This window comes from Primulina huaijiensis, chromosome 4 (assembly GCF_012295235.1).
Source record: "Primulina huaijiensis isolate GDHJ02 chromosome 4, ASM1229523v2, whole genome shotgun sequence".
NCBI classification, from domain to species: domain Eukaryota; kingdom Viridiplantae; phylum Streptophyta; class Magnoliopsida; order Lamiales; family Gesneriaceae; genus Primulina; species Primulina huaijiensis.
Window position 1 is genome coordinate 21,004,538 of NC_133309.1, and position 19,868 is coordinate 21,024,405.

At 35.7% G+C, this 19,868-nt stretch overlaps 1 protein-coding gene across 4 annotated transcripts; it reads left to right on the forward strand.

The window, feature by feature from the left end:
* The first annotated feature begins 7,682 nt into the window (after nt 1–7,682).
* Nucleotides 7,683–10,721, forward strand: LOC140975384 (superoxide dismutase [Fe] 3, chloroplastic). Of its 4 annotated transcripts, none has more exons than XM_073439075.1 (9): nt 7,683–7,804; nt 7,922–8,098; nt 8,244–8,336; nt 8,650–8,841; nt 9,085–9,256; nt 9,805–9,878; nt 9,978–10,004; nt 10,084–10,107; nt 10,213–10,721. In XM_073439075.1, the coding sequence occupies exons 2-9, from the start codon at nt 7,988–7,990 to the stop codon at nt 10,336–10,338; spliced, it is 819 nt and encodes a 272-aa protein (XP_073295176.1). In that variant the 5' UTR covers nt 7,683–7,804; nt 7,922–7,987; the 3' UTR covers nt 10,339–10,721. The 4 variants fall into 4 exon arrangements, with proteins under 4 accessions (XP_073295176.1, XP_073295177.1, XP_073295179.1 ...); XM_073439076.1 differs by having other exon boundaries at nt 7,689–7,804; nt 7,928–8,098; XM_073439078.1 differs by having other exon boundaries at nt 7,697–7,772; nt 7,928–8,098.
* Nucleotides 10,722–19,868: the final 9,147 nt, after the last annotated feature.

The following is a 19,868-nucleotide window of genomic DNA, read 5'->3' on the forward strand; positions in this document are numbered from 1 at the left end:
ATATATATATATATATATATATTTAAATTTTTATATGCTTATAAATTAAAAATTTATTGATTAATTATTTATGCATGTTGAATAAAAGGGATTGAAATTTTGATTTTGTTAAATTGAATAGTGATTTTTTTATATATATTAAACATATTTACTTTTTAAATAAGTAAATTTATTTACATTACAAAATTTATTTCAAAGTGAATATGTTATTTATGTCAAATAATTACTAGTTCAAAAAAATTAAAAATATATATTTATTTATAAAAGTACAAAATTTGTATCATCAATTAAAAAATTTGTAAATGTATACAAAAATATTGCAAAAAGTCTACAAAACCCACATAATTCTGTTTAAAAATATGTGATATTCTATAAAAGTCAATAAAAATATACCAAATCAACAAAAATATATCATTTAAAAAAGTCATTGAAAGTCATTAAATCTCATCGTTGAATATACCCCACTAAAATTTTATCATATGATCAAAGATACTACAAGGACAATCATGTCTAGTAATAGATTAATTAAGGTGAAGTGTTATTAATACATTTTTGGAGTGTAAATAACTTTTTTTCATAATTTATTTAATTTTTATTATTTTAAATAGATGCAGTGAAATTTGAAAATTCTTATCGAAAATTATTAAATGGTGAGGAAATCTAATCAATTTATTTATTTTGAGATAACCTGATGTGGATGTAGGTACGTTAATTTTTTAAAAATATTCTAACAACAAATAAAGAATTAAATAACCCATGTTCTTACATAACAAAAAATCTACTGGTTAAAAACATATTTTCGACAAAATGTGACCAACAGACCAGAAGGCAACATGCATTACATTCTCCAAAGATAATTTCAAAAATACATCTTCAGAAAATATATGAAAGAAAATAAAAAATAAAACAAAACAGTACCTTGATATTTGAGGGAAACAATAAACGAAATAGTTTGAGCTCACATCGTTAGGTTATAAACTACATAAATACATTATTTCAAAAAGCTTGTTTATTGAGATTTGTTTTTGAGTTTATAAGCTATTTTTTTTAATTAATTTTAATGTTCTAAGTGCGACTTTGTAATACTATCGAACCCTTGAGAAGCTGACATCTGTGACGGCTCACTCTAGATGGTTGTTACGCATATTTCAGTATTCAATACATGCATCACACAACTCCTATAACGTGCCTCTCTTTTTTTATAATTATGGATACTGATCTGATAGTAGCTTTTTATATCGCCTATTCCGCTATTGATTTATTCATGTAGATGACATTTCCCATAACATCCTCGTTCTCAGCAGCAGTATCATTATCAGCAAAAAATTTCTCATCATCAGAGCTGGAAGAGGAGCTATTAGACTGGTCGGACTTGTTGTCGGCAAATTCCTATTGCATCTCTGCATCAGGATCATCATCGGATCCTTCTGCAACAAGTAGTTATGTAGAGCCCTTTCTCTTTTTCAAATTGACCAAAAACTAATCGAGGGAAACATCCTCCTCGTCAGAGAAACTCGATTCCTAGGGAACCTCTTTTTCTTCGGTAGATGTGGGAATTCCTTCATCTTCGTCCGAGGAGCTACTTGCGGGGGCAGAAATAGTCTTTTCCCTAACCACAAATTCATAATCGACATCCTCTAAATCATCACCAGAGGTGTACTCTTAGTCAGCCAATGACGATTTACCAAATGATTCGCCCTTGTGGCGAAAGCGTTTGAAATGAGTGTAATCAAGATTGTATCCTGCCTAGCGTTTTGATCGGCAAATTTGAGGCGGTGATGGAAACACTTGATTCAACACTGAGAATTCTGGCAAATTCTTCACGTCAATCTCATTCCCAGTTTCCCCTGCAGCAATGACCTGAAGTAGAGCAGTTACCTCTATTACATGAACAATTAGCAGAGGTGATGTCTGGGCAGCTTTCTCCGAATTTTTCACACTTGGTGCAATACCACCACTGCAGCTCATCTCGCTACGAATATCTTGAGGATCAAATCTTGCCATTGAAGATTGAAAGGGTAAGCAATGAGGGAATTTGTGAATTGCGAATAACAAATAAGCTTAGGTTTAAACCAATCGATGCAAGATATATGTTAACCAATTTATCTGTTGAACAGTAAATAATTAACCTGCAAGACACTACTTCATATTCTAGCAGATTACTTACAAATGGTAACAATGGTTAACATATATATTTTCAAATTTTTATGAAAATATTTAGCATAATTAAGGAAATAATCCAAGACTTTATGTCGCTTTAACTCTATTAAACCATTAGAGATCATAAATATTTGATTTTTAGCAAATAGGGTGGGTTTTACACCATTTGTTACCAGTTGAACACTTATAACCTCCTGAGCAGAAATATTCACAAATTTATTTATGTACATGATCTAATTATGTCTAAAAACAGATTGTGACATAATAAAAATATGATAAAGTGCATATGAGGTGTTCACTTGTGAGATGTTTCCACCGATGTTGTCAATATCTCTTGACAGCATTCCAAATCATGTATTTTTTCATTTCAAAAGTGGTAGCTCCTACATTAAAAAAACAGTTTTCATTGGAATCCTCTAGTTAACTTTTTCTCTTTTATTTTATATTTTGAGATAGAAGTTGTAGTTCCCACATTAGAAGAACGGTCTTCATTGGACTTCTCTATGTAGTTTTTTTTTTCATTTTCTTCTATATAATTTTTTATCTTCTTAAATAAGTTTCTCCAAATCACTTTTCACATGGGACAAGATCATGAAATACAGGAACATCTCTCGAATACTTTGACTAAAAAAGAGTATTTACCACAACCAATTTCTTGATTGAAATTTTGAGAGCAACTGAGTGCACATCATGAAATTAGTCAGCTTAGTGCAAACATCACATAGGACAAAATGAATAAAATGTTATAAAAATGCACATGCATGTTAGGTGTTGTCACAGATGTTGTAATATCCAAGATAACATCCATGAGTGATCAAAATGCACACATGCTGAGATATTTTCTAATATTGGAAAATCTCTCGAAGTCTAATGTTTTTGTGAATATATCCGTCAAATAGTTATTAGTCCCAACAAATTCTATGCGGATCAAACCTTTCTATACTAAATCTCATATAAAATTATGTCTAATTTCAATGTGTTTTGTATGGAGTGTTGTACATGAATTTTTAAGATGTCATTTGCGCTTGAATTATCAGAATACACAATGGGAGTCTCAGTCTTAAGGCCATATTATTTTACCATTTGATTCATCTATAAAAGTTGAGAGCAACAACTCCTAACTACAACATATTCAGATTCAGCAATCGAGAATGACACATAGTTTTGCTTTTTATTAGACCACGAAACTAAGTTATTTCCAAGGTAGAAACAACCTCTTGTAGTGCTATTTCTATCATCTAAATCATCAACCCAATCGACATCACTAAATCCCACTAGATTGGTGTTAGTTTCCATATTATACCACAATCTTAGATCCAAACTGCTGTGTATCATAAGATACCTTTCACAACTTTTAATTGTGTGACATTAGGATTTGATTGATACCTCACACACAAACATACAATAAACATGATATTTCGACGACTTGCAGTCAAATATAGGAGACTGTCAATTATGCTACGGTACAGGGTGTTGTCAACACCGTTAGCAACACCTTTTTTGCATAGTTCTCACTAGACCCCATGAGAGTTTTCATGTGTTTCGTGTTATCATGTCAGAATTTCTTCATTAAATTTTTTGCATATTTGTTTGGACACATAAAGATCACATCATGCAATTTCTTTATTTGAGGGTCAATGAAGAAACTTAACTCACATACCATATTCATTTCAAATGTTGAAGACATATTCAACAAAATTTCCCACATGCTTTTTTGAAGAATCACAAAAAATTATATCATCTACATAAACTTGACATATGAGTATATCATGCTTCAACCATTGAATGAAAATAGTTTTATCGATCTCACCACTTTTGAAGTCAATCTCAAGTAGATAATCAGTCAACCTACCATACCAATCACATGGAACATGTTTCAGTCCATACAATGTCTTCTTCAGCTTGTAAACATGGTTCAAGTTATGTGGATCTTCAAATCATTTCGGTTGACTCACATAACTTTCTTCATTCAAAAAAAAAAATTTCACATCCATTTGATAAAATTTATTCCCCATGTGACATCCAACGACAATCAACAGACAGACAGACAGATTCAATGTGGGCTACAGGAGCGAAGGTTTCATCAAAATACATCCCCTTAACTTGTGTATACCCTTGAGCTACAAACTGAGCTTTATTTCTAACAACATTTCCGATTTATCAAATTTTTTTTAGAATCCATTTTGTTTCAATCACATTAACATGTTCAGGTCCTGGAACTAATTCTCACATATCATTGCGACAAACTGTTCAAGTTCCTCAAGCATAGCATTAACCCAAAAAATCATATTTTTAAGGTTTCATTAACGTTCTTTGGCTCAATGTGTGACACAACACATAAGTGTCTTACCAAAGAGTATATGAAACTCATGCATACTAGGACAATCATCTTTCGGTAGTCAACATTTTCTTTTATTCGAGTTTGCATGTCCCCATGTACATCTCCAATGATTTGTGACGAGGGATGATTCTTCTGTATTTTGCTAGGAATATATTTTCCATCATCATTCATGCTATCATCTCTTTGTTGATCCTCCCATATCCTGTTGATCTCAGCGGCCGTGTTGTGCTGGGTTTTACAACATCTAGCACAACACCTACATTATCCATATAATATAAATATATATTAAATAAATAGATTTTAAGTATTTATTTTCGAGCAATAGTTTAAATAGTTTCGAGCCGAACTCGAACCCAATCCTTTATTCAACCCAAACCCAAACAAAAAATTTTAAGTTTTTTTAGATTCGAATCGAGCTCATGTTTATAGGTGTAAACAAACCAATTCAAGTCAAATATGATGAAAAATTTAATGCTCAAATTCGACATAAATAAATATAATCGAGCTCGAGCTCGGTTCTAAAAATGGGCATTAAAAATGAATTATGAGTCCATGTGAAGATCCAGTCCAGCTAAATAATGTTACAATCAAATTTAAGTCCAAATATCACAACGTACAAGTCCATGATGATTGTACCTCTGCACTCCATTATCGGAACAATAAAAAATATACGATTCATTTTAAATTTAATTAAATAAAAGGGATTTTGATTTTTTTAAATCGAAAAAAGGGAGTTGAGTGCTGTTAATTAGGTGAGTTCATTTATTAGGTCATTAATTAGTTAGTTAGATTTTATTTTTAAAAAAAATATTTTTTTAATTGATATATCCCTCCTCGATTTGAGTTTTCATTTATTCCCGTTATTTTTGTGTTCTTCTTCACGACAAAATAATCAAAAATCATTTGACAATTTGAAGATTTGTAGAGAAGTAAGTATATACTCGAATGATCTGTATTGCTAGATTTGTTTCAGTTTAGTTCTGATTGTTTTTTTTTTAGAATTTTTGTGAGTGGAGTTAGTGTGAGTATTTACAGTCGAAGAACGTGTTTATTGTGTTGGTCGAGAAGGTGGATGGAGTGTGATTTGAATATGATCGTATGTGCTAGGTCTAGATAGTGGAGTGTGAGTAGAGAGTGCTAGTTCTGGCTATTGTCTCGAGTGGGTCGATGTGCAGCTGTGGGTCGAGGTGTGAATGTGCACACCTCGACTCACAACATGTGCACCAACCTGTGAGTCGAGGTGTGCACATAATACGTCTATATAATAGCAAATTTATAATATAGCATATTTTTTTTAAATACATACTATTGTCTATAGTATAATAATCTTATCTATGTTTTGTAGGTTATGCCACCTGTGATCAAGAGAAGACGTGGAAGGAAAAAACAAAACAGATTTCCATCTTTAGGAGAATTTGATAGAAGATAAGATTGAATGATATGTAATTTGTTTGAATTTAAAGACAATCGATTTGATTTTATTAATATATAATGTGTTTGTGGTGAATTTTTAATTTTGGTGTGGGTCGAGTGGACAAGATTGTAATGTGTGTAGTAGATTTTTAAATTTGGGTTGCGCGGGTGGTAAATTGTTTCAATTTTGGGACGAGTGGGTCGAGTGATAATGTTAGAGGTTTGGTTTAGGGTTTAGGGTTTGGGTCGAGTTTGGGTCGAGATGGGTCGAGTGGGTAGGAAATTTTTGATATTTTTGAGTTTTGATCATTTTATAATATATAATTCACTTTATATATGATTAGAATATAAATATATATAAAAAATTTATTTGTGTAAACATTAGTTATATGTTATAATTTAATTATGTTAGTTAAAAAATTATAACAAGAGAAGAATGTATGTATTATTCTAACAATGTGGGTTGAATTTATACTCGACTAAAAATCTACAAATTTTATAATTCCACTAAAATTCATAACAAATTTTATAATAATAGAACTAAAAAAATTCATAACAAATTTCATTACATATTCACTTTAATGTAATGAATGTATATCAAAGCATATGAAATTAATGTTTATTGTATATAAACATTAACAAATTTTATAAATTTTATAATTATATTAAAATTTTTAACAAATTTTATAATAATATGCTTCTCGACCCATCTATTACAATATATTAATATATATATATATATATATATATATATATATAGCTTCATGGGTCGAGAAGCCAAAATTATGCTTCTCGACCCATCTCGACCCAAGCAATCCACCAAAATTGGGTCGCGTGTCTCGACCCAATTTTGTGACGAGTCATAACCCTCGACCCAGTTTTGATTGAAATTGTTATAATCCTTAGCACATAAAATTATATTACCAAATTGAGTGTACTGCACCAAATATTTTATCTATTTCTCATTTAAAAATGATACAATCTTCTTACATATTTCAACGTATTTTGATCCTAAAGTTAACTTGCATTCAAAAAATTGATTCCTTCCAAGTTTAGCGGAAAGTAAACGTGTAAAAAAAAAAAAACAAACAAAAGATTATTAGTTGTATAAATTTAAAACAAAACAAAGGTTATTAATTATAAAAATTTAAAATTAATAGGTCGTGACGGGTCGTGAAGGAGTCGTGAAGTCTTCACGTCACGATCCCGGGTGGGTCGTGAAACCCACGACCCTGAGTCTTGGGTCGTGAAGCACTTGTGCTTCACCACCTTGGGTGGGTGCTTCACGACCCAAAGTTGGGTCGTGAAGGTCGTGAAGCAGTTCACGACCCAGGGTCGTGAAGCCGTGGGTCGTGAAAGTCGTGCTTCACGACCCAGGGTAAATCTCTTTACCATGGGTCTTGAACACTGACGAGACCCAATAAATTTCATATCTCAAAATAAATTTCTTAACAATACGTGATTTTCTTATTGGATTTGTTGCAGAGGAATAACTTGTAGACTCGTGGTTAATTGTTAGCCAAAAAATGAGAGGATGGAATGTTGAGAAGAAAAGGATTTTTTGTGAAGATAAGGAATGAAATGAGATATAGGATTGAGTCGAAAAAGATAGAAAAATTGAGTCGAATAAGTTTTTTTATTTAATTAAATTATAAATTTTATTATATATAAAATTAAAATACACTAATAAAAAAATTAGTTTTTAAACAAATTTTAAACAAAAATATGAAAGTAAATTACATTTACTCCTCCTGACTCTCGTTTCCTCATTTTCCCCTCCATTATCCCACTACTCAGCTCAAGGTTTCAAAAACTCAAACTTCGAACTGTTGATCCTTTGAAAAACACATAGTTAAAGGTGAGTAAATTAACGGTTCGCGTTCATCTCAGGTACGTGGGATTTCGAGTAGCGCTCAGCGTGTTTGTGGAATTGCCTGATAGAGTTTTCTTGTTGCTGTGTTTCTCATTATCATTTCGCAGTTGATATAATTTCATCTTATCTTCTAGTTTCAGGTGCCCATTAAGGTATTTCAGTTCTGGGATTGTGTGCATTCGGTTTGCGGACAAGAAGAGATGAACTCGATTTCTTGTGGTAGCATTAACTGCGTTTCTAGCTATAGTGTTCTTGCTTCCACCCACGTGTTGTTGAAGAATCCGAAGACTTCCATCAAACTATCTGAACTGGTAGGTTACCATGAATCAAGTTGAGATTTTTTCTCCTTACTAGCAGTTGGTCGCGGTGTGAGATGCTGTGCGGCAGAATGTTGAATTTTTGTATTATAGAGTATTATTCTGTGGGTGAATGTTTGGTTCTTATGATTTGACGCAGGGATGGAAACAAAGGAAAGGTTGTGAGCCTAACGAGCGCAGGAAATCAAGCATTGTTGGTTATTATGGCCTGAAAAGACCGCCTTATAAACTTGTGAGATTTGCTGCCCTTACTAGACTTCTTGTGTTCAAATCTTCTTGCCGGATACAGGAAATTTGATACATATGTTCAAATCTTCTTGCCGGATACAGGAAATTAGATACATATAGAAATTGTTTACGCTTCAACAAATGATAAATGCTTCTATGTTTTTTAATTTAATATTTCACATTAACAAATCACGGTTGGTGAGTGAATCTTGATTGCAAAAGTTGGCAATGGCTGGACATTTTGTCATTCGCCACGTGATTGTAGTGGATTGCCTATCTCAGTCGTCCAGTTGATAATTTTTTCCTTACATTTTTAGGATGCTCTGGAGCCATACATGAGTCGGAGAACAATAGAAGTACACTGGGGTGCTCATCATAATGGTTATGTGGAAGCGCTTAACAAACAGCTTGAGAAGAATGGCGTACTTTATGGATGTACCTTGAATGAGCTCGTCAAAGTAACTTATAACAATGGCAACCCCTTACCAGAATTCAGTAATGCGGCTCAGGTAAATCATCGACATTCATTTATATTTCAATTATTTGCTTTCTCTAGTTATGACGACCCTAGTAAAAAAGTAAACTTTGTAATTGTTGGTTGTGGTGTCCTCACAAGGTAAGATGCTTGCTTCCATTTTTTAACTAAATAAATGTTCATACAATTTTTATGGTGTGCCATTTATTTTTTTCATTCAAGTAAACCGTGTTTCTTTCTATCTAGTTTTCTTAACCTCGTAATGTTGACATATTAGGTCTGGAATCATGATTTCTTCTGGGAAACCATGGAACCTGGAGGGGGTGGCATGCCAACACTGGGACTACTTCAGCAGATTGAGAAGGATTTTACTTCATTCGCTAATTTCAAAGAAAAGTTTGTACAAGCAGCACTCACGTTGTTTGGGTCTGGCTGGGTTTGGTTAGTCTGTAAGTCCTGTTTAGTCTTGTTAAGTTATGCTTAGATGGGATTGGTAAGGATGTCTTTGATCAAGATGTTACAAGTTGGTTGCAATTTTCTCATCTGCAAATTAAATTAAATATGGATGAAAAGTAGTTGAACGTTTGGTTTCGTGTTACTGTACCTGGGAAATTTTGGGCCAAAAATAAAAGGAGAATGTTGCCTGCTAGTGTTTAATTAGATTATTATCTCATGGCTATGATGAAATATAAATAAAATACGATTTTAGACAATTGCAGGGGAATATTTATCAGTGGATTTTTTCAAAGTCCACAATCACATCTGCCTGTTTGCAAGGATAGGGCTTTCATACGTTTGTTTATTTGTTATATATCCAGTTGAGCATTTTAAGCTAAAAATTTCTGCTGTGTGGTGATTATGACATAAAAATGAATTGTAAATTCATCATAGAGGAAAATGGAACACAATTTTTACGTGACTAAATGTAATTTATTTATTTTTCGAACTCAAAACTCACCTCTTCTCTTTTGTACCTTTCTTGTTTACCTTGCTGCAGTGAAGAGGGAGCAAAGATGTCTTGCAATTTTGAAAACATCAAATGCCATCAATCCTTTAGTGTGGAATGACATTGTAAGAAACATTATTATAGTTCTAATTTTATATTGACCATTTCGTTCTTGGACATTTCGATTCTTACCAGTACTGCATTGATATCTCTTAACCTTGCAGCCGATCATCGGTTTGGATTTGTGGGAGGTATGAACATTGATTTCTTTTACAACACTTTTCTCCTCTACATTGCGGTATATTGATTTTATTCCCACTGGCTTTGCAGCATGCTTATTATCTGGATTTCAAGGTATGCTGGTGGCATTCACCTTCTCAAAATTTGATCTCTCAACATCTCTTCCAATATAACGTGTCCTAATGTATTGTTTTTTCTTTTATGATGTTATTTGAACAGAACGATAAAGCAAAATACGTGAACACGTTCATGAATCACCTTGTATCTTGGAATGCAGCTGCAGCACGCTTGGCTCGTGCCCAAGCCTTTGTAAACTTGGGCGAACCTAAGATACCAGTTGCATAAAACTCCCTTCCTATCTTCCTTCCCCCATCCGCCAAACCGTATCATCCATTCCCTCAGCAAAATGACTTCCACATTGCTTTGTTCTCCAACTGAGACCGTAACCACAGAACGAATCATGCTAAGACAGAACGATGCTATGATCTTCAACGGATCTTTAAACAGCGTCGATGGTAAAGACTATGCTCCGATGACGGGCGATACTAGCTGACTGACATAGGATGCGAGAAGTCTGTTGTCATATAATATAGAAGAGTATGAGAGGGAAACTAAAATTGTATTTGGGTACCACAGATCATGCTGTTGTGTTTTGTTAAGACCGACATTGAATTGTCTTGTTAAGATATTAAGTCATTTTGTAATTCAAATAGTGTTAATGTGTTTTCTCCCCTCACTGATTCCCATAAATTATGTAAATTAGGGTGATCGAATGCGGTAATTTATTATCTCTCGTCAATAATCCTAGTATCCTACGAGTCGAATATTTCAGTCGTCAATATTTCCTACGAGCCAAGTGATACAAAAATATGAGATATGTTATTTATATATATCCTACAATATATTATAGGGAATTCAGAAAATATGATCACTCTTTGAACTAAAACATCTTTGAGGAAAATGAGTTTTGACTTCCACACTACACACGTCTCGTTATTTTGATCTTATCTAGTGAATGCTTTTTAAAGTTGCAACGAAAGTGAATTTTATGATTTTCGAAGTGTGATCTTTTGATTGAGTGTGACGAAATCTGGAAGGTTGAAAAGTGTTGATTGTGTCAATTTTGTGGTGAATAATTGAATATTCCTCGGTTACATTTTTATTCTCTGTTTGTTCGATGACGAACAAAGGCTAAGTGTGGGGGATTGATAAGCCCAAATCTTATAGAAATTTTAGGTATTTTATTTTATAATATTTTTGCTTATCTGTAATTATTATTTTTAATTATGTGTTTATCTGAATTAATTTTATAATATTTGTAGATTTGAATAAAAGAGGGAAAAAACCTAATTTGGGAGATAAGAAGATTTTACAAAACTTCGAAGGAAACAAAATATCAAAAAAAAGGAAATAAAATATTTTTATATTTTATTATCTTTATAACGTTGAAGAGTTGAAAGAAAATCTGTGCAGATATTGATAGAGAGGAAGCCTCAAAATTGAAAAATAAAATCTTATCTACAATTTTTAAACATGAGATGAACTTCAAAGAATTAGAAGATGAGACCAATTAAGAAATATAAAAGGCAGCATGCATGAGCAGAAAGGAGGAGGCACAAAAAAAAAAAATTAAAAAAGCAGCGCAGAAAGGAGGCAGAAGTGAGAGGAGAGGAGAGGAGAGGAGAAAGAGACGTGAAAGAGGGGAAGGAAGAGAGCAGAATAGAGGAGAGGGAAAAAAGAAAAAAAACAAGGAGGCAGAAGCGTACAAAAAAGAAAAGGAGGCAGAGGCGAGAGAACGAAAGGGAGGAGGCAGAGGATAGACACAGAGGAAGGAAGAGAAGACAGAAGTTCTAAACAGAGGTGAATAGAAGACCACGCCAGAGAGGAATTAAGGCAAAAGGCAGAAACATGAGGAATTCTTCAACACACGCCAAAAATCACCGAGAATTCCTCTTATTCTTTCTTTATTTTGTTTTCTTCTATGAACTTAAATATGTGTTTTCACCTTTGTTTTGAAGTTATGGAATAATTTTATTTAGGCTAAGACCACAATAGGGCTAAACAATACTTTATTTGATATTTGGTTTATTTTCAATATATTATTTTTCCTAATTTTAATTATTGATTGACATTGGTTTAATATTTCTTGTTAATAGCCTGATCAACTATTTACATGTCTGTTGATTAATCACGAATCGAAAGATGATTGGTTAAATATAGCAACAAATACGTCATCAACACATGGTTAAACTGACTAGAAATAGTGTTGCATGTTTTCTTAATTGCTTGCAAGTGCACAACGTCAAGTTATAATAAAATATATTTTTGAGTACAAGTGTCGATCCCACGAGGAGTATATATATAAATGTATATTAATGCTTGTAATTAAAATAGTCTCAATTTTATTTAGAAAAATTGATTAAATGATTTGTTTGCGAGAATAACTAAATTGACAAAAGATTTAAATAAAATATCACAACAAACTTGTGCAAATAACAATAGAATAAAAGATCTAGAGGTCCGATTTCACGCAACTATCCACCATGTGTTATTTTGTGTAGCTATATTATAAATGTCATTCTTATTCATTAGCCAAGAATTCTAAATTCTCTACTCCATCTTCCGATTGCTAAGTAGATACTAATTATCTAATAAAATATTGTAATGTCCCCGTCAACAATCTAAAATTAAATAACACAATAAGCACTAATTTCTCTTAATGGCTTCAATAGCAATATATGTCCTCCCGAACTCTATAAATACCATCGATGTATTTTTCCCTTTCTTGTTTATAAAATCCCTTTTCTAAGTGATAACTTATAAACATAAGTGTGAAGACCAAAGAATTTGAAGAGCCACATTTGAAGAGCCACAAAGCCAAGCCTTTAAACCACATCTTCAAGCCATGAATTCAAGGAGGAATTTGAAGAGACATAACAACATGTTAATGGTGTTTAAGGCCATCAAGAAGGCCATAAACATGGATGTAACGGCCTTGAATGAGAGCCTTTTCACCTCCCTTCCATGAGCCTATAAATACCATGCATGATGACCAAAAAGAAGGCACAAAACATTCACAACATTCTGAAAATTTCAGCAACTCATTCTTGTCCATTTTCGAAGCATCGCAGTAGCATAATTCTTGTCCGGTTCGACGCAGTCCAGCAGCTTTCGTGTTCGAATTTTAGTTGTCTTTCCCTCAAATCTTTGAAGATTATCATCAAGTAAGTGGGCTTTTGCTATATATATTTCTTTGTAAGTGGGTTTTTGTTATACTTTTACGTACACTTGCATTTCATGAGTGTACTACTTGATATATATATCGACATACTTGTTCTTCGTAAGTATGTCCACATTTGCTCAAAAAATAAATTAAGTATGTTTCTTGAAATTCGATCGGCATGATATATTCGTTCCTATTTGTTATGAAAATCTTTGAACAATTTGTTGATTGATATTCGTTATAATATTTGAAAGCATGTTTGAAATCTTTGAAATGCACTGTAATGATTCGAATTAGAAATGGCAAGGAAATTCCGATATTTGATATGTTTTGTTTAAGGCCCTGATGCGGTGGGTTATAATAACCGTTCTTTTGGCCTCGCCCCTTAGAGGAGTAACATATAGGGGACTGATCAGTAAACCATGAAAAAGGAGATGATTTTCAGTGCTATGTTTGTATCTTGTTCATATTCGATTCAACATGCTTAAGATTGAGATTATAATAATGTATTCGTATAATTATAACCTTGATATTCGTTATGCCCGATCGGCCCCCATTTACTGAGTATTTCCCAAGTACTCACCCCTTACATTCCCACCTCCAGATAAGAACGAGAAACAAATCGAAGATAAAGAACAAGAATACTTTTGGGGATGGTGATGAAGTCAATCCAATTCAAGACCAGTCTTATCATTGTCTCTTAGTTATATTATCGTGTTATACGCTTCCGCATTTCGTTTTAATCGCATTGTAAAGACGATTATTGATTTATGTAATAGACTGGCTTTGGGCTATTTGATGTACTACGTGGCTTGTTGTTATACGGTTTTAAATTGTTAAACAACGCCGATGACACGTCTCGATTTCGGGGCGTGACATTTAAGTGGTATCAGAGCCGTCAGGTTCATAATCCGGCTGGGGATTTCGAAAGACAAAGTTTGACGAAGTTATATTTTGGCAAAAAACTTAGTCATTCATGTCCACCCCAATCTTAGATTTGAAAATTGTGACTTCCGAAACTCAAGAAGTCGATTCCATTAATTATTTTGAATTAATCTCGACGTATAATCTTCAAACCATACGTCAATTCTCGAATTTTCCATCTTTGAACCCTTTCTGAATCAAATCTCGAATGAGATGACTATGAAATTTACCGTTTGATGTTTATTCACGACCTTATCATTTTGTAAGCCTTTCCGATTGTTTTATTTCAGGAAATGGCTTCAAATTCTTCTATGCCTCGCATTCGGACCACGGCTCGCATGAGTGTTATACACGTCCCTGACAAGGATACCATCATTAAGGATCTCCGAGCATCTCTCGCCCGAGAACAGAAAGACAACGGGAAACTAATTGCAACTCCACATACTCTGCAAAAAGAAAAGCACGAGTTGGAGGAACAGAAAGTTCATCTCCAGACTCTCTTGGAGCAGACCTCTTTTATAGCAGTTCAACGACATTAGCAAGATGCAGTGATCATTCAAGAACTGCAAGATTCGGTGCAGCACCTGAATATGCATAACGAAGACTTACAGAATCAGGTTCAACAACTTCAGGATGCCCTTATCGACTTGGAACCTGAAATGGAACCAATAGAAGAGCCAATGGAAGACGAAGCAGTAGGAGATGGCGAGATTTTAGATGATTGAGGAATTCGTGTCGCGACTAGTTGTAATAAGGATTTATAATCCATTTGATTTCTCATTAATTTTCTCACCTTTTGTGCTTCCTAAAACTTGGATTTGTATTGTTTTCCCTTTTCATTTGAATCAATAAAGAGTTTATTTGGTTTTATCAGTGGTCGATTTCATTTCATGTTTGACTCATTGATATATGTTAGCAAACGAATATCTTAGAAACTTGTACACTTGTAGGACATGGACGGGAGACCAGTACGAAACAACCGCAACCCACGCTACGGAAATCGCAATAACAACCGTAATAACACCGACAATGAAGAGAACCTACCTCCGCCACCACCACCAGGATTGGGCCTAAGTCAAGCTGATTTAATGGCCATAGCAACTATTGTGGCCACCACCATCCAAGGGTTGGGAAACACAAACGCCAATGGCAATCCGCCACCACCAGGACCTCCAGCACAGGGGGTCAAGTACCACTACGAGTCTCTCCGAAAGAATCGAGCTCAAACATTCAAAGGAGACCCGGACCCTGAAGTTGCCCAAAACTGGATCAAAAATATTGAGACCCAACTCCGCCTACTCGAGATTCCCAACGAGTTCAAGGTGGATGTGGTGACACCATTTTTAGAAGAAAAAGCAGCCAAATGGTGGGAGACAGTCTCACCAGCTGTGACAGCAAATGGACCAATCACATGGCAACAATTCCGAGAGGTATTCCTGAAACAGTACTATCCGGCTGAAGTGAGATTACAGAAGTTGAGTGAATTTGAAAATTTCGCTCAAACTATGGATATGTCTGTGATGGAGTATACTTCAAAGTTCAACTACCTTGGAACCTATGCACCCACTATCATGGCTGATGATACTTTGAAAATGCATCGGTTCAAGCGTGGTTTGAGCAGCCGTATTCAGTAAGCTTTAGCAGTTTATCAACCTACGAGCTTTGCTGATCTAATGGGCGCAACAATAAGAGCAGAGACAGACATCAAACGCCGGGAGGATGAGAACAAGAATAAGCGACCTCATTCTGGACAATCTTTTCAAGGGAAACAACCGTTCAAAAGACCAAATCAGTCCAGTGGGACTTTCAAGGGCGCTTCGTCCAGTCCAACATATCAAGATGCCAAGATGTGTCCTATCTGCAATAACCGCCATGCTGGGGAATGCCGTAGAAAAACTGGTGCATGCTTCAATTGTGGGAAATTGGGACATCGAATTGCTGATTCCCCCGAGCCGAAGAAAGGGACATGGTCAAATAGTGATACTACCTCCAACAAGCCGAAGGAAAATAAGCCTAATGCTCGTGTGTTTGCAATGACTCAGAAAGAGGCAGATGACTCAAACGATGTCGTGGCAGGTACCATTCTAATCAATGAAATGCCAGCTTATGTATTGTTTGATTGTGGTGCCACTCATTCGTTCATATCTAAGAGGTTCACTAAGAAATTAAGGCTTATACCTGAGGTACTTGTTGAACCATTTAGAGTAGCAACTCCCACAAGTAAGACAATTGAAACTCATAGGGTGCACAAAGATTGTAATATCGGTATCAATGAGCACATATTTCAAGCTGAATTGATTCAACTAAACATGGTGGAGTTCGACGCCATTCTGGGAATGAATTGGCTATCAAAGAATCACGCAATTGTAGACTGCCGCCTGAAGAACGTCAAACTAAGGGCTCCGAACCAAGAAGAAATCGTTTACTATGGCAAAGTCAAGAAACATGAATCCTTACTATCTGCTTCCCAGACTTGGAAAGCCATGAAAAGTGGAGAAGAAGTTTACCTGGCTATGTTAAGCGAGGTAAAGGAAGGAACCACACTTGCACTAGAAAAGATTCCGGTAGTACAAGAGTTTCCGGATGTCTTTCCTGAAGAACTCCCTGGCACAATCCCTGACCGCGAAGTGGAATTTGAGATTAATTTAGTACCCAATGCTACACCAATCTCAAAAGCACCGTACCGAATGGCTCCAGCAGAGTTGAAAGAACTCAAAAAACAACTTCAAGAATTGTTGGATAAGAAGCAAATCCGACCAAGCGCATCACCATGGGGAGCTCCTGTCCTATTTGTGAAGAAAAAAGACGGAAGCATGAGATTGTGTATTGATTACAGGGAACTGAATAAGATCACAATCAAGAATAAGTACCCGCTTCCAAGGATAGATGACTTGTTTGACCAACTCAAAGGAGCTACAGTCTTTTCCAAACTCGACTTAAGGTCAGGCTACCACCAGCTAAAGGTCAAAACATACGATATTCCGAAGACAGCCTTCAAAACAAGGTATGGGCACTATGAGTTCATCGTAATGCCGTTCGGGTTAACAAACGCTCCGGCAGCATTCATGGATCTCATGAATAGGGTGTTCAAACCGTTTCTTGACAAGTTCGTTGTGGTATTCATCCACGATATTCTTTTATATTCGTCAAGCGAGGAGGACCACAAAGAACATCTTCGTCTCACCATCCAGACGCTTAGAGAAAAGGAACTGTACGCCAAGTTCAGTAAATGCGAATTCTGGCTAAAGAGCGTCACATTCTTGGGACACATAATATTAGCAGCAGGAGTGTCTGTGGACCCTAAGAAGGTAGAAGCAATCATGGATTGGTCGAGACCAAAGAATGTGGCAGAAATTCGAAGCTTCTTGGGATTAGCGGGCTATTATCGAAAATTTGTTGAAGGATTCTCTTCAATAGCCATACCCCTCACTAAACTCACACAAAAAAACTCTAAGTTTCAATGGAGTGAAGAATGTGAGCAAAGTTTCGAGACCTTGAAGAGGAAACTTGTCTCTACTCCGGTATTGGTATTGCCAACTGAAGGAAAAGACTTCACCATCTACAGTGATGCTTCTAAAAGAGGTTTAGGATGTGTGCTCGTGCAAGATGGAAGGGTGATCGCCTACGCTTCAAGGCAACTGAAACCATATGAGCAAAACTATCCGACGCATGACCTCGAACTAGCTGCAGTGGTGTTCGCACTAAAAATATGGAGACATTATCTCTATGGAGCCAAGTGTGAGATTTTCACTGATCACCAAAGTCTCAAGTATTTGTTCACTCGAAAAGAACTAAATATGCGGCAGAGACGATGGATTGAACTCCTGAAGGATTGCGATTTGACAATAAGCTATCATCCGGGCAAGGCAAACAAGGTAGCTGACGCTTTGAGTCGGAAGAATATGGGCAAGGTAATACTAGCGTCACTTTCAGCACAACCGTGCCTCCGGGAAACAATCAAAATAAGTCAAGATCGAGACCCCACTTTGATGAAACAGAAACAACAAGCTGAAGAAGGAAAATCACCAGATATTCAGACAGATGACAAAGGAGTTGTGTGGATGAAATGACGATTGTGTGTACCTGACATTGAAAATCTTCGACATGAAGTAATGTCTGAAGCGCACAAGTCAAAATTTTCAGTCCACCCCGGCAGTACCAAAATGTATAAAGATTTGAAGAAAAACTTCTGGTGGAGTGGAATGAAAAAGGACGTTGCAATGTTTGTCTCCAAGTGTCACGTGTGCCAACAAGTCAAGGCAGAACACCAGAGACCTGGTGGACTTCTTCAACCTTTGGAAATCCCGGAATGGAAATGGGAACATATTTCCATGGACTTTGTAGTCGGTTTACCAAGGTCTAGACAAAGCTATGATGGTATATGGGTAATCGTAGATAGACTCACAAAATCTGCGCATTTCTTACCTGTCTGCATGAACTATAATCTGGATAAACTGGCCACCTTGTACATGAATAATATCGTACGGTTACACGGAGTTCCAGTTAGCATACTATCAGACAGAGATCCGAGGTTTGCATCCCGTTTTTGGAAGAGCTTTCAAAAAGCTATGGGGACAAAAGTTACTCTTAGTACGGCATATCACCCTCAAACGGACGGCCAAACTGAGAGGACAATACAAACTTTGGAGGACATGCTGAGAGCGTGTGCTCTAGACTTCAATGGTAATTGGAGCGAACATCTGTCCTTAATCGAGTTCGCATACAATAATAGTTATCACAGCAGTATTGGAATGGCACCGTACGAAGCTCTGTATGGACGAAAGTGTCGATCGCCACTATATTGGGATGAAGTAGGGGAAAAAGCCATGGTTGGACCCGAACTGATCCAAGAAACAGTGGATAAAGTTGCTATGATCAAAGAGAGACTGAAAACTGCACAGGATCGACAGAAAAGCTGGGCTGACCTGAAAAGAAGACCCGTGGAATTTGAAGTGGGTGAAAAAGCATATGTGAAAGTGTCACCCATGAAGGGTGTGATGCGGTTCAATAAAACTGGGAAATTGAATCCTAGATACGTCGGACCTTTTGAAATCTTAGAGAAAGTGGGAACACTTGCTTATAAAATAGCACTTCCACCTGATATGTCAAGAATCCACAATGTTTTCTACGTTTCGCAGCTAAGGAAATATATTTCCGATCCAAGTCATATTCTGGAGGCTGGACCACTTCTGGTTGAGGGCAAGCTAAATGAGGAGCTGAAGTACGAAGAAATTCCAATCCGAATTGTGGGTAACAAAGAACAAGTGCTGAGACGACGAATTATTCCATATGTCAAAGTACAATGGTCCAATCACACCGAAAAAGAAGCTACTTGGGAGTTGGAAGAAATGATGCGAGAACAATATCCGAATCTCTTTGAAGATCGAGTATAACCAAGTTTCGAGGACGAAACTCCTCATAAGGTGGGAAGGATGTGAAGACCAAAGAATTTGAAGAGCCACATTTGAAGAGCCACAAAGCCAAGCCTTTAAACCACATCTTCAAGCCATGAATTCAAGGAGGAATTTGAAGAGACATAACAACATGTTAATGGTGTTTAAGGCCATCAAGAAGGCCATAAACATGGATGTAACGGCCTTGAATGAGAGCCTTTTCACCTCCCTTCCATGAGCCTATAAATACCATGCATGATGACCAAAAAGAAGGCACAAAACATTCACAACATTCTGAAAATTTCAGCAACTCATTCTTGTCCATTTTCGAAGCA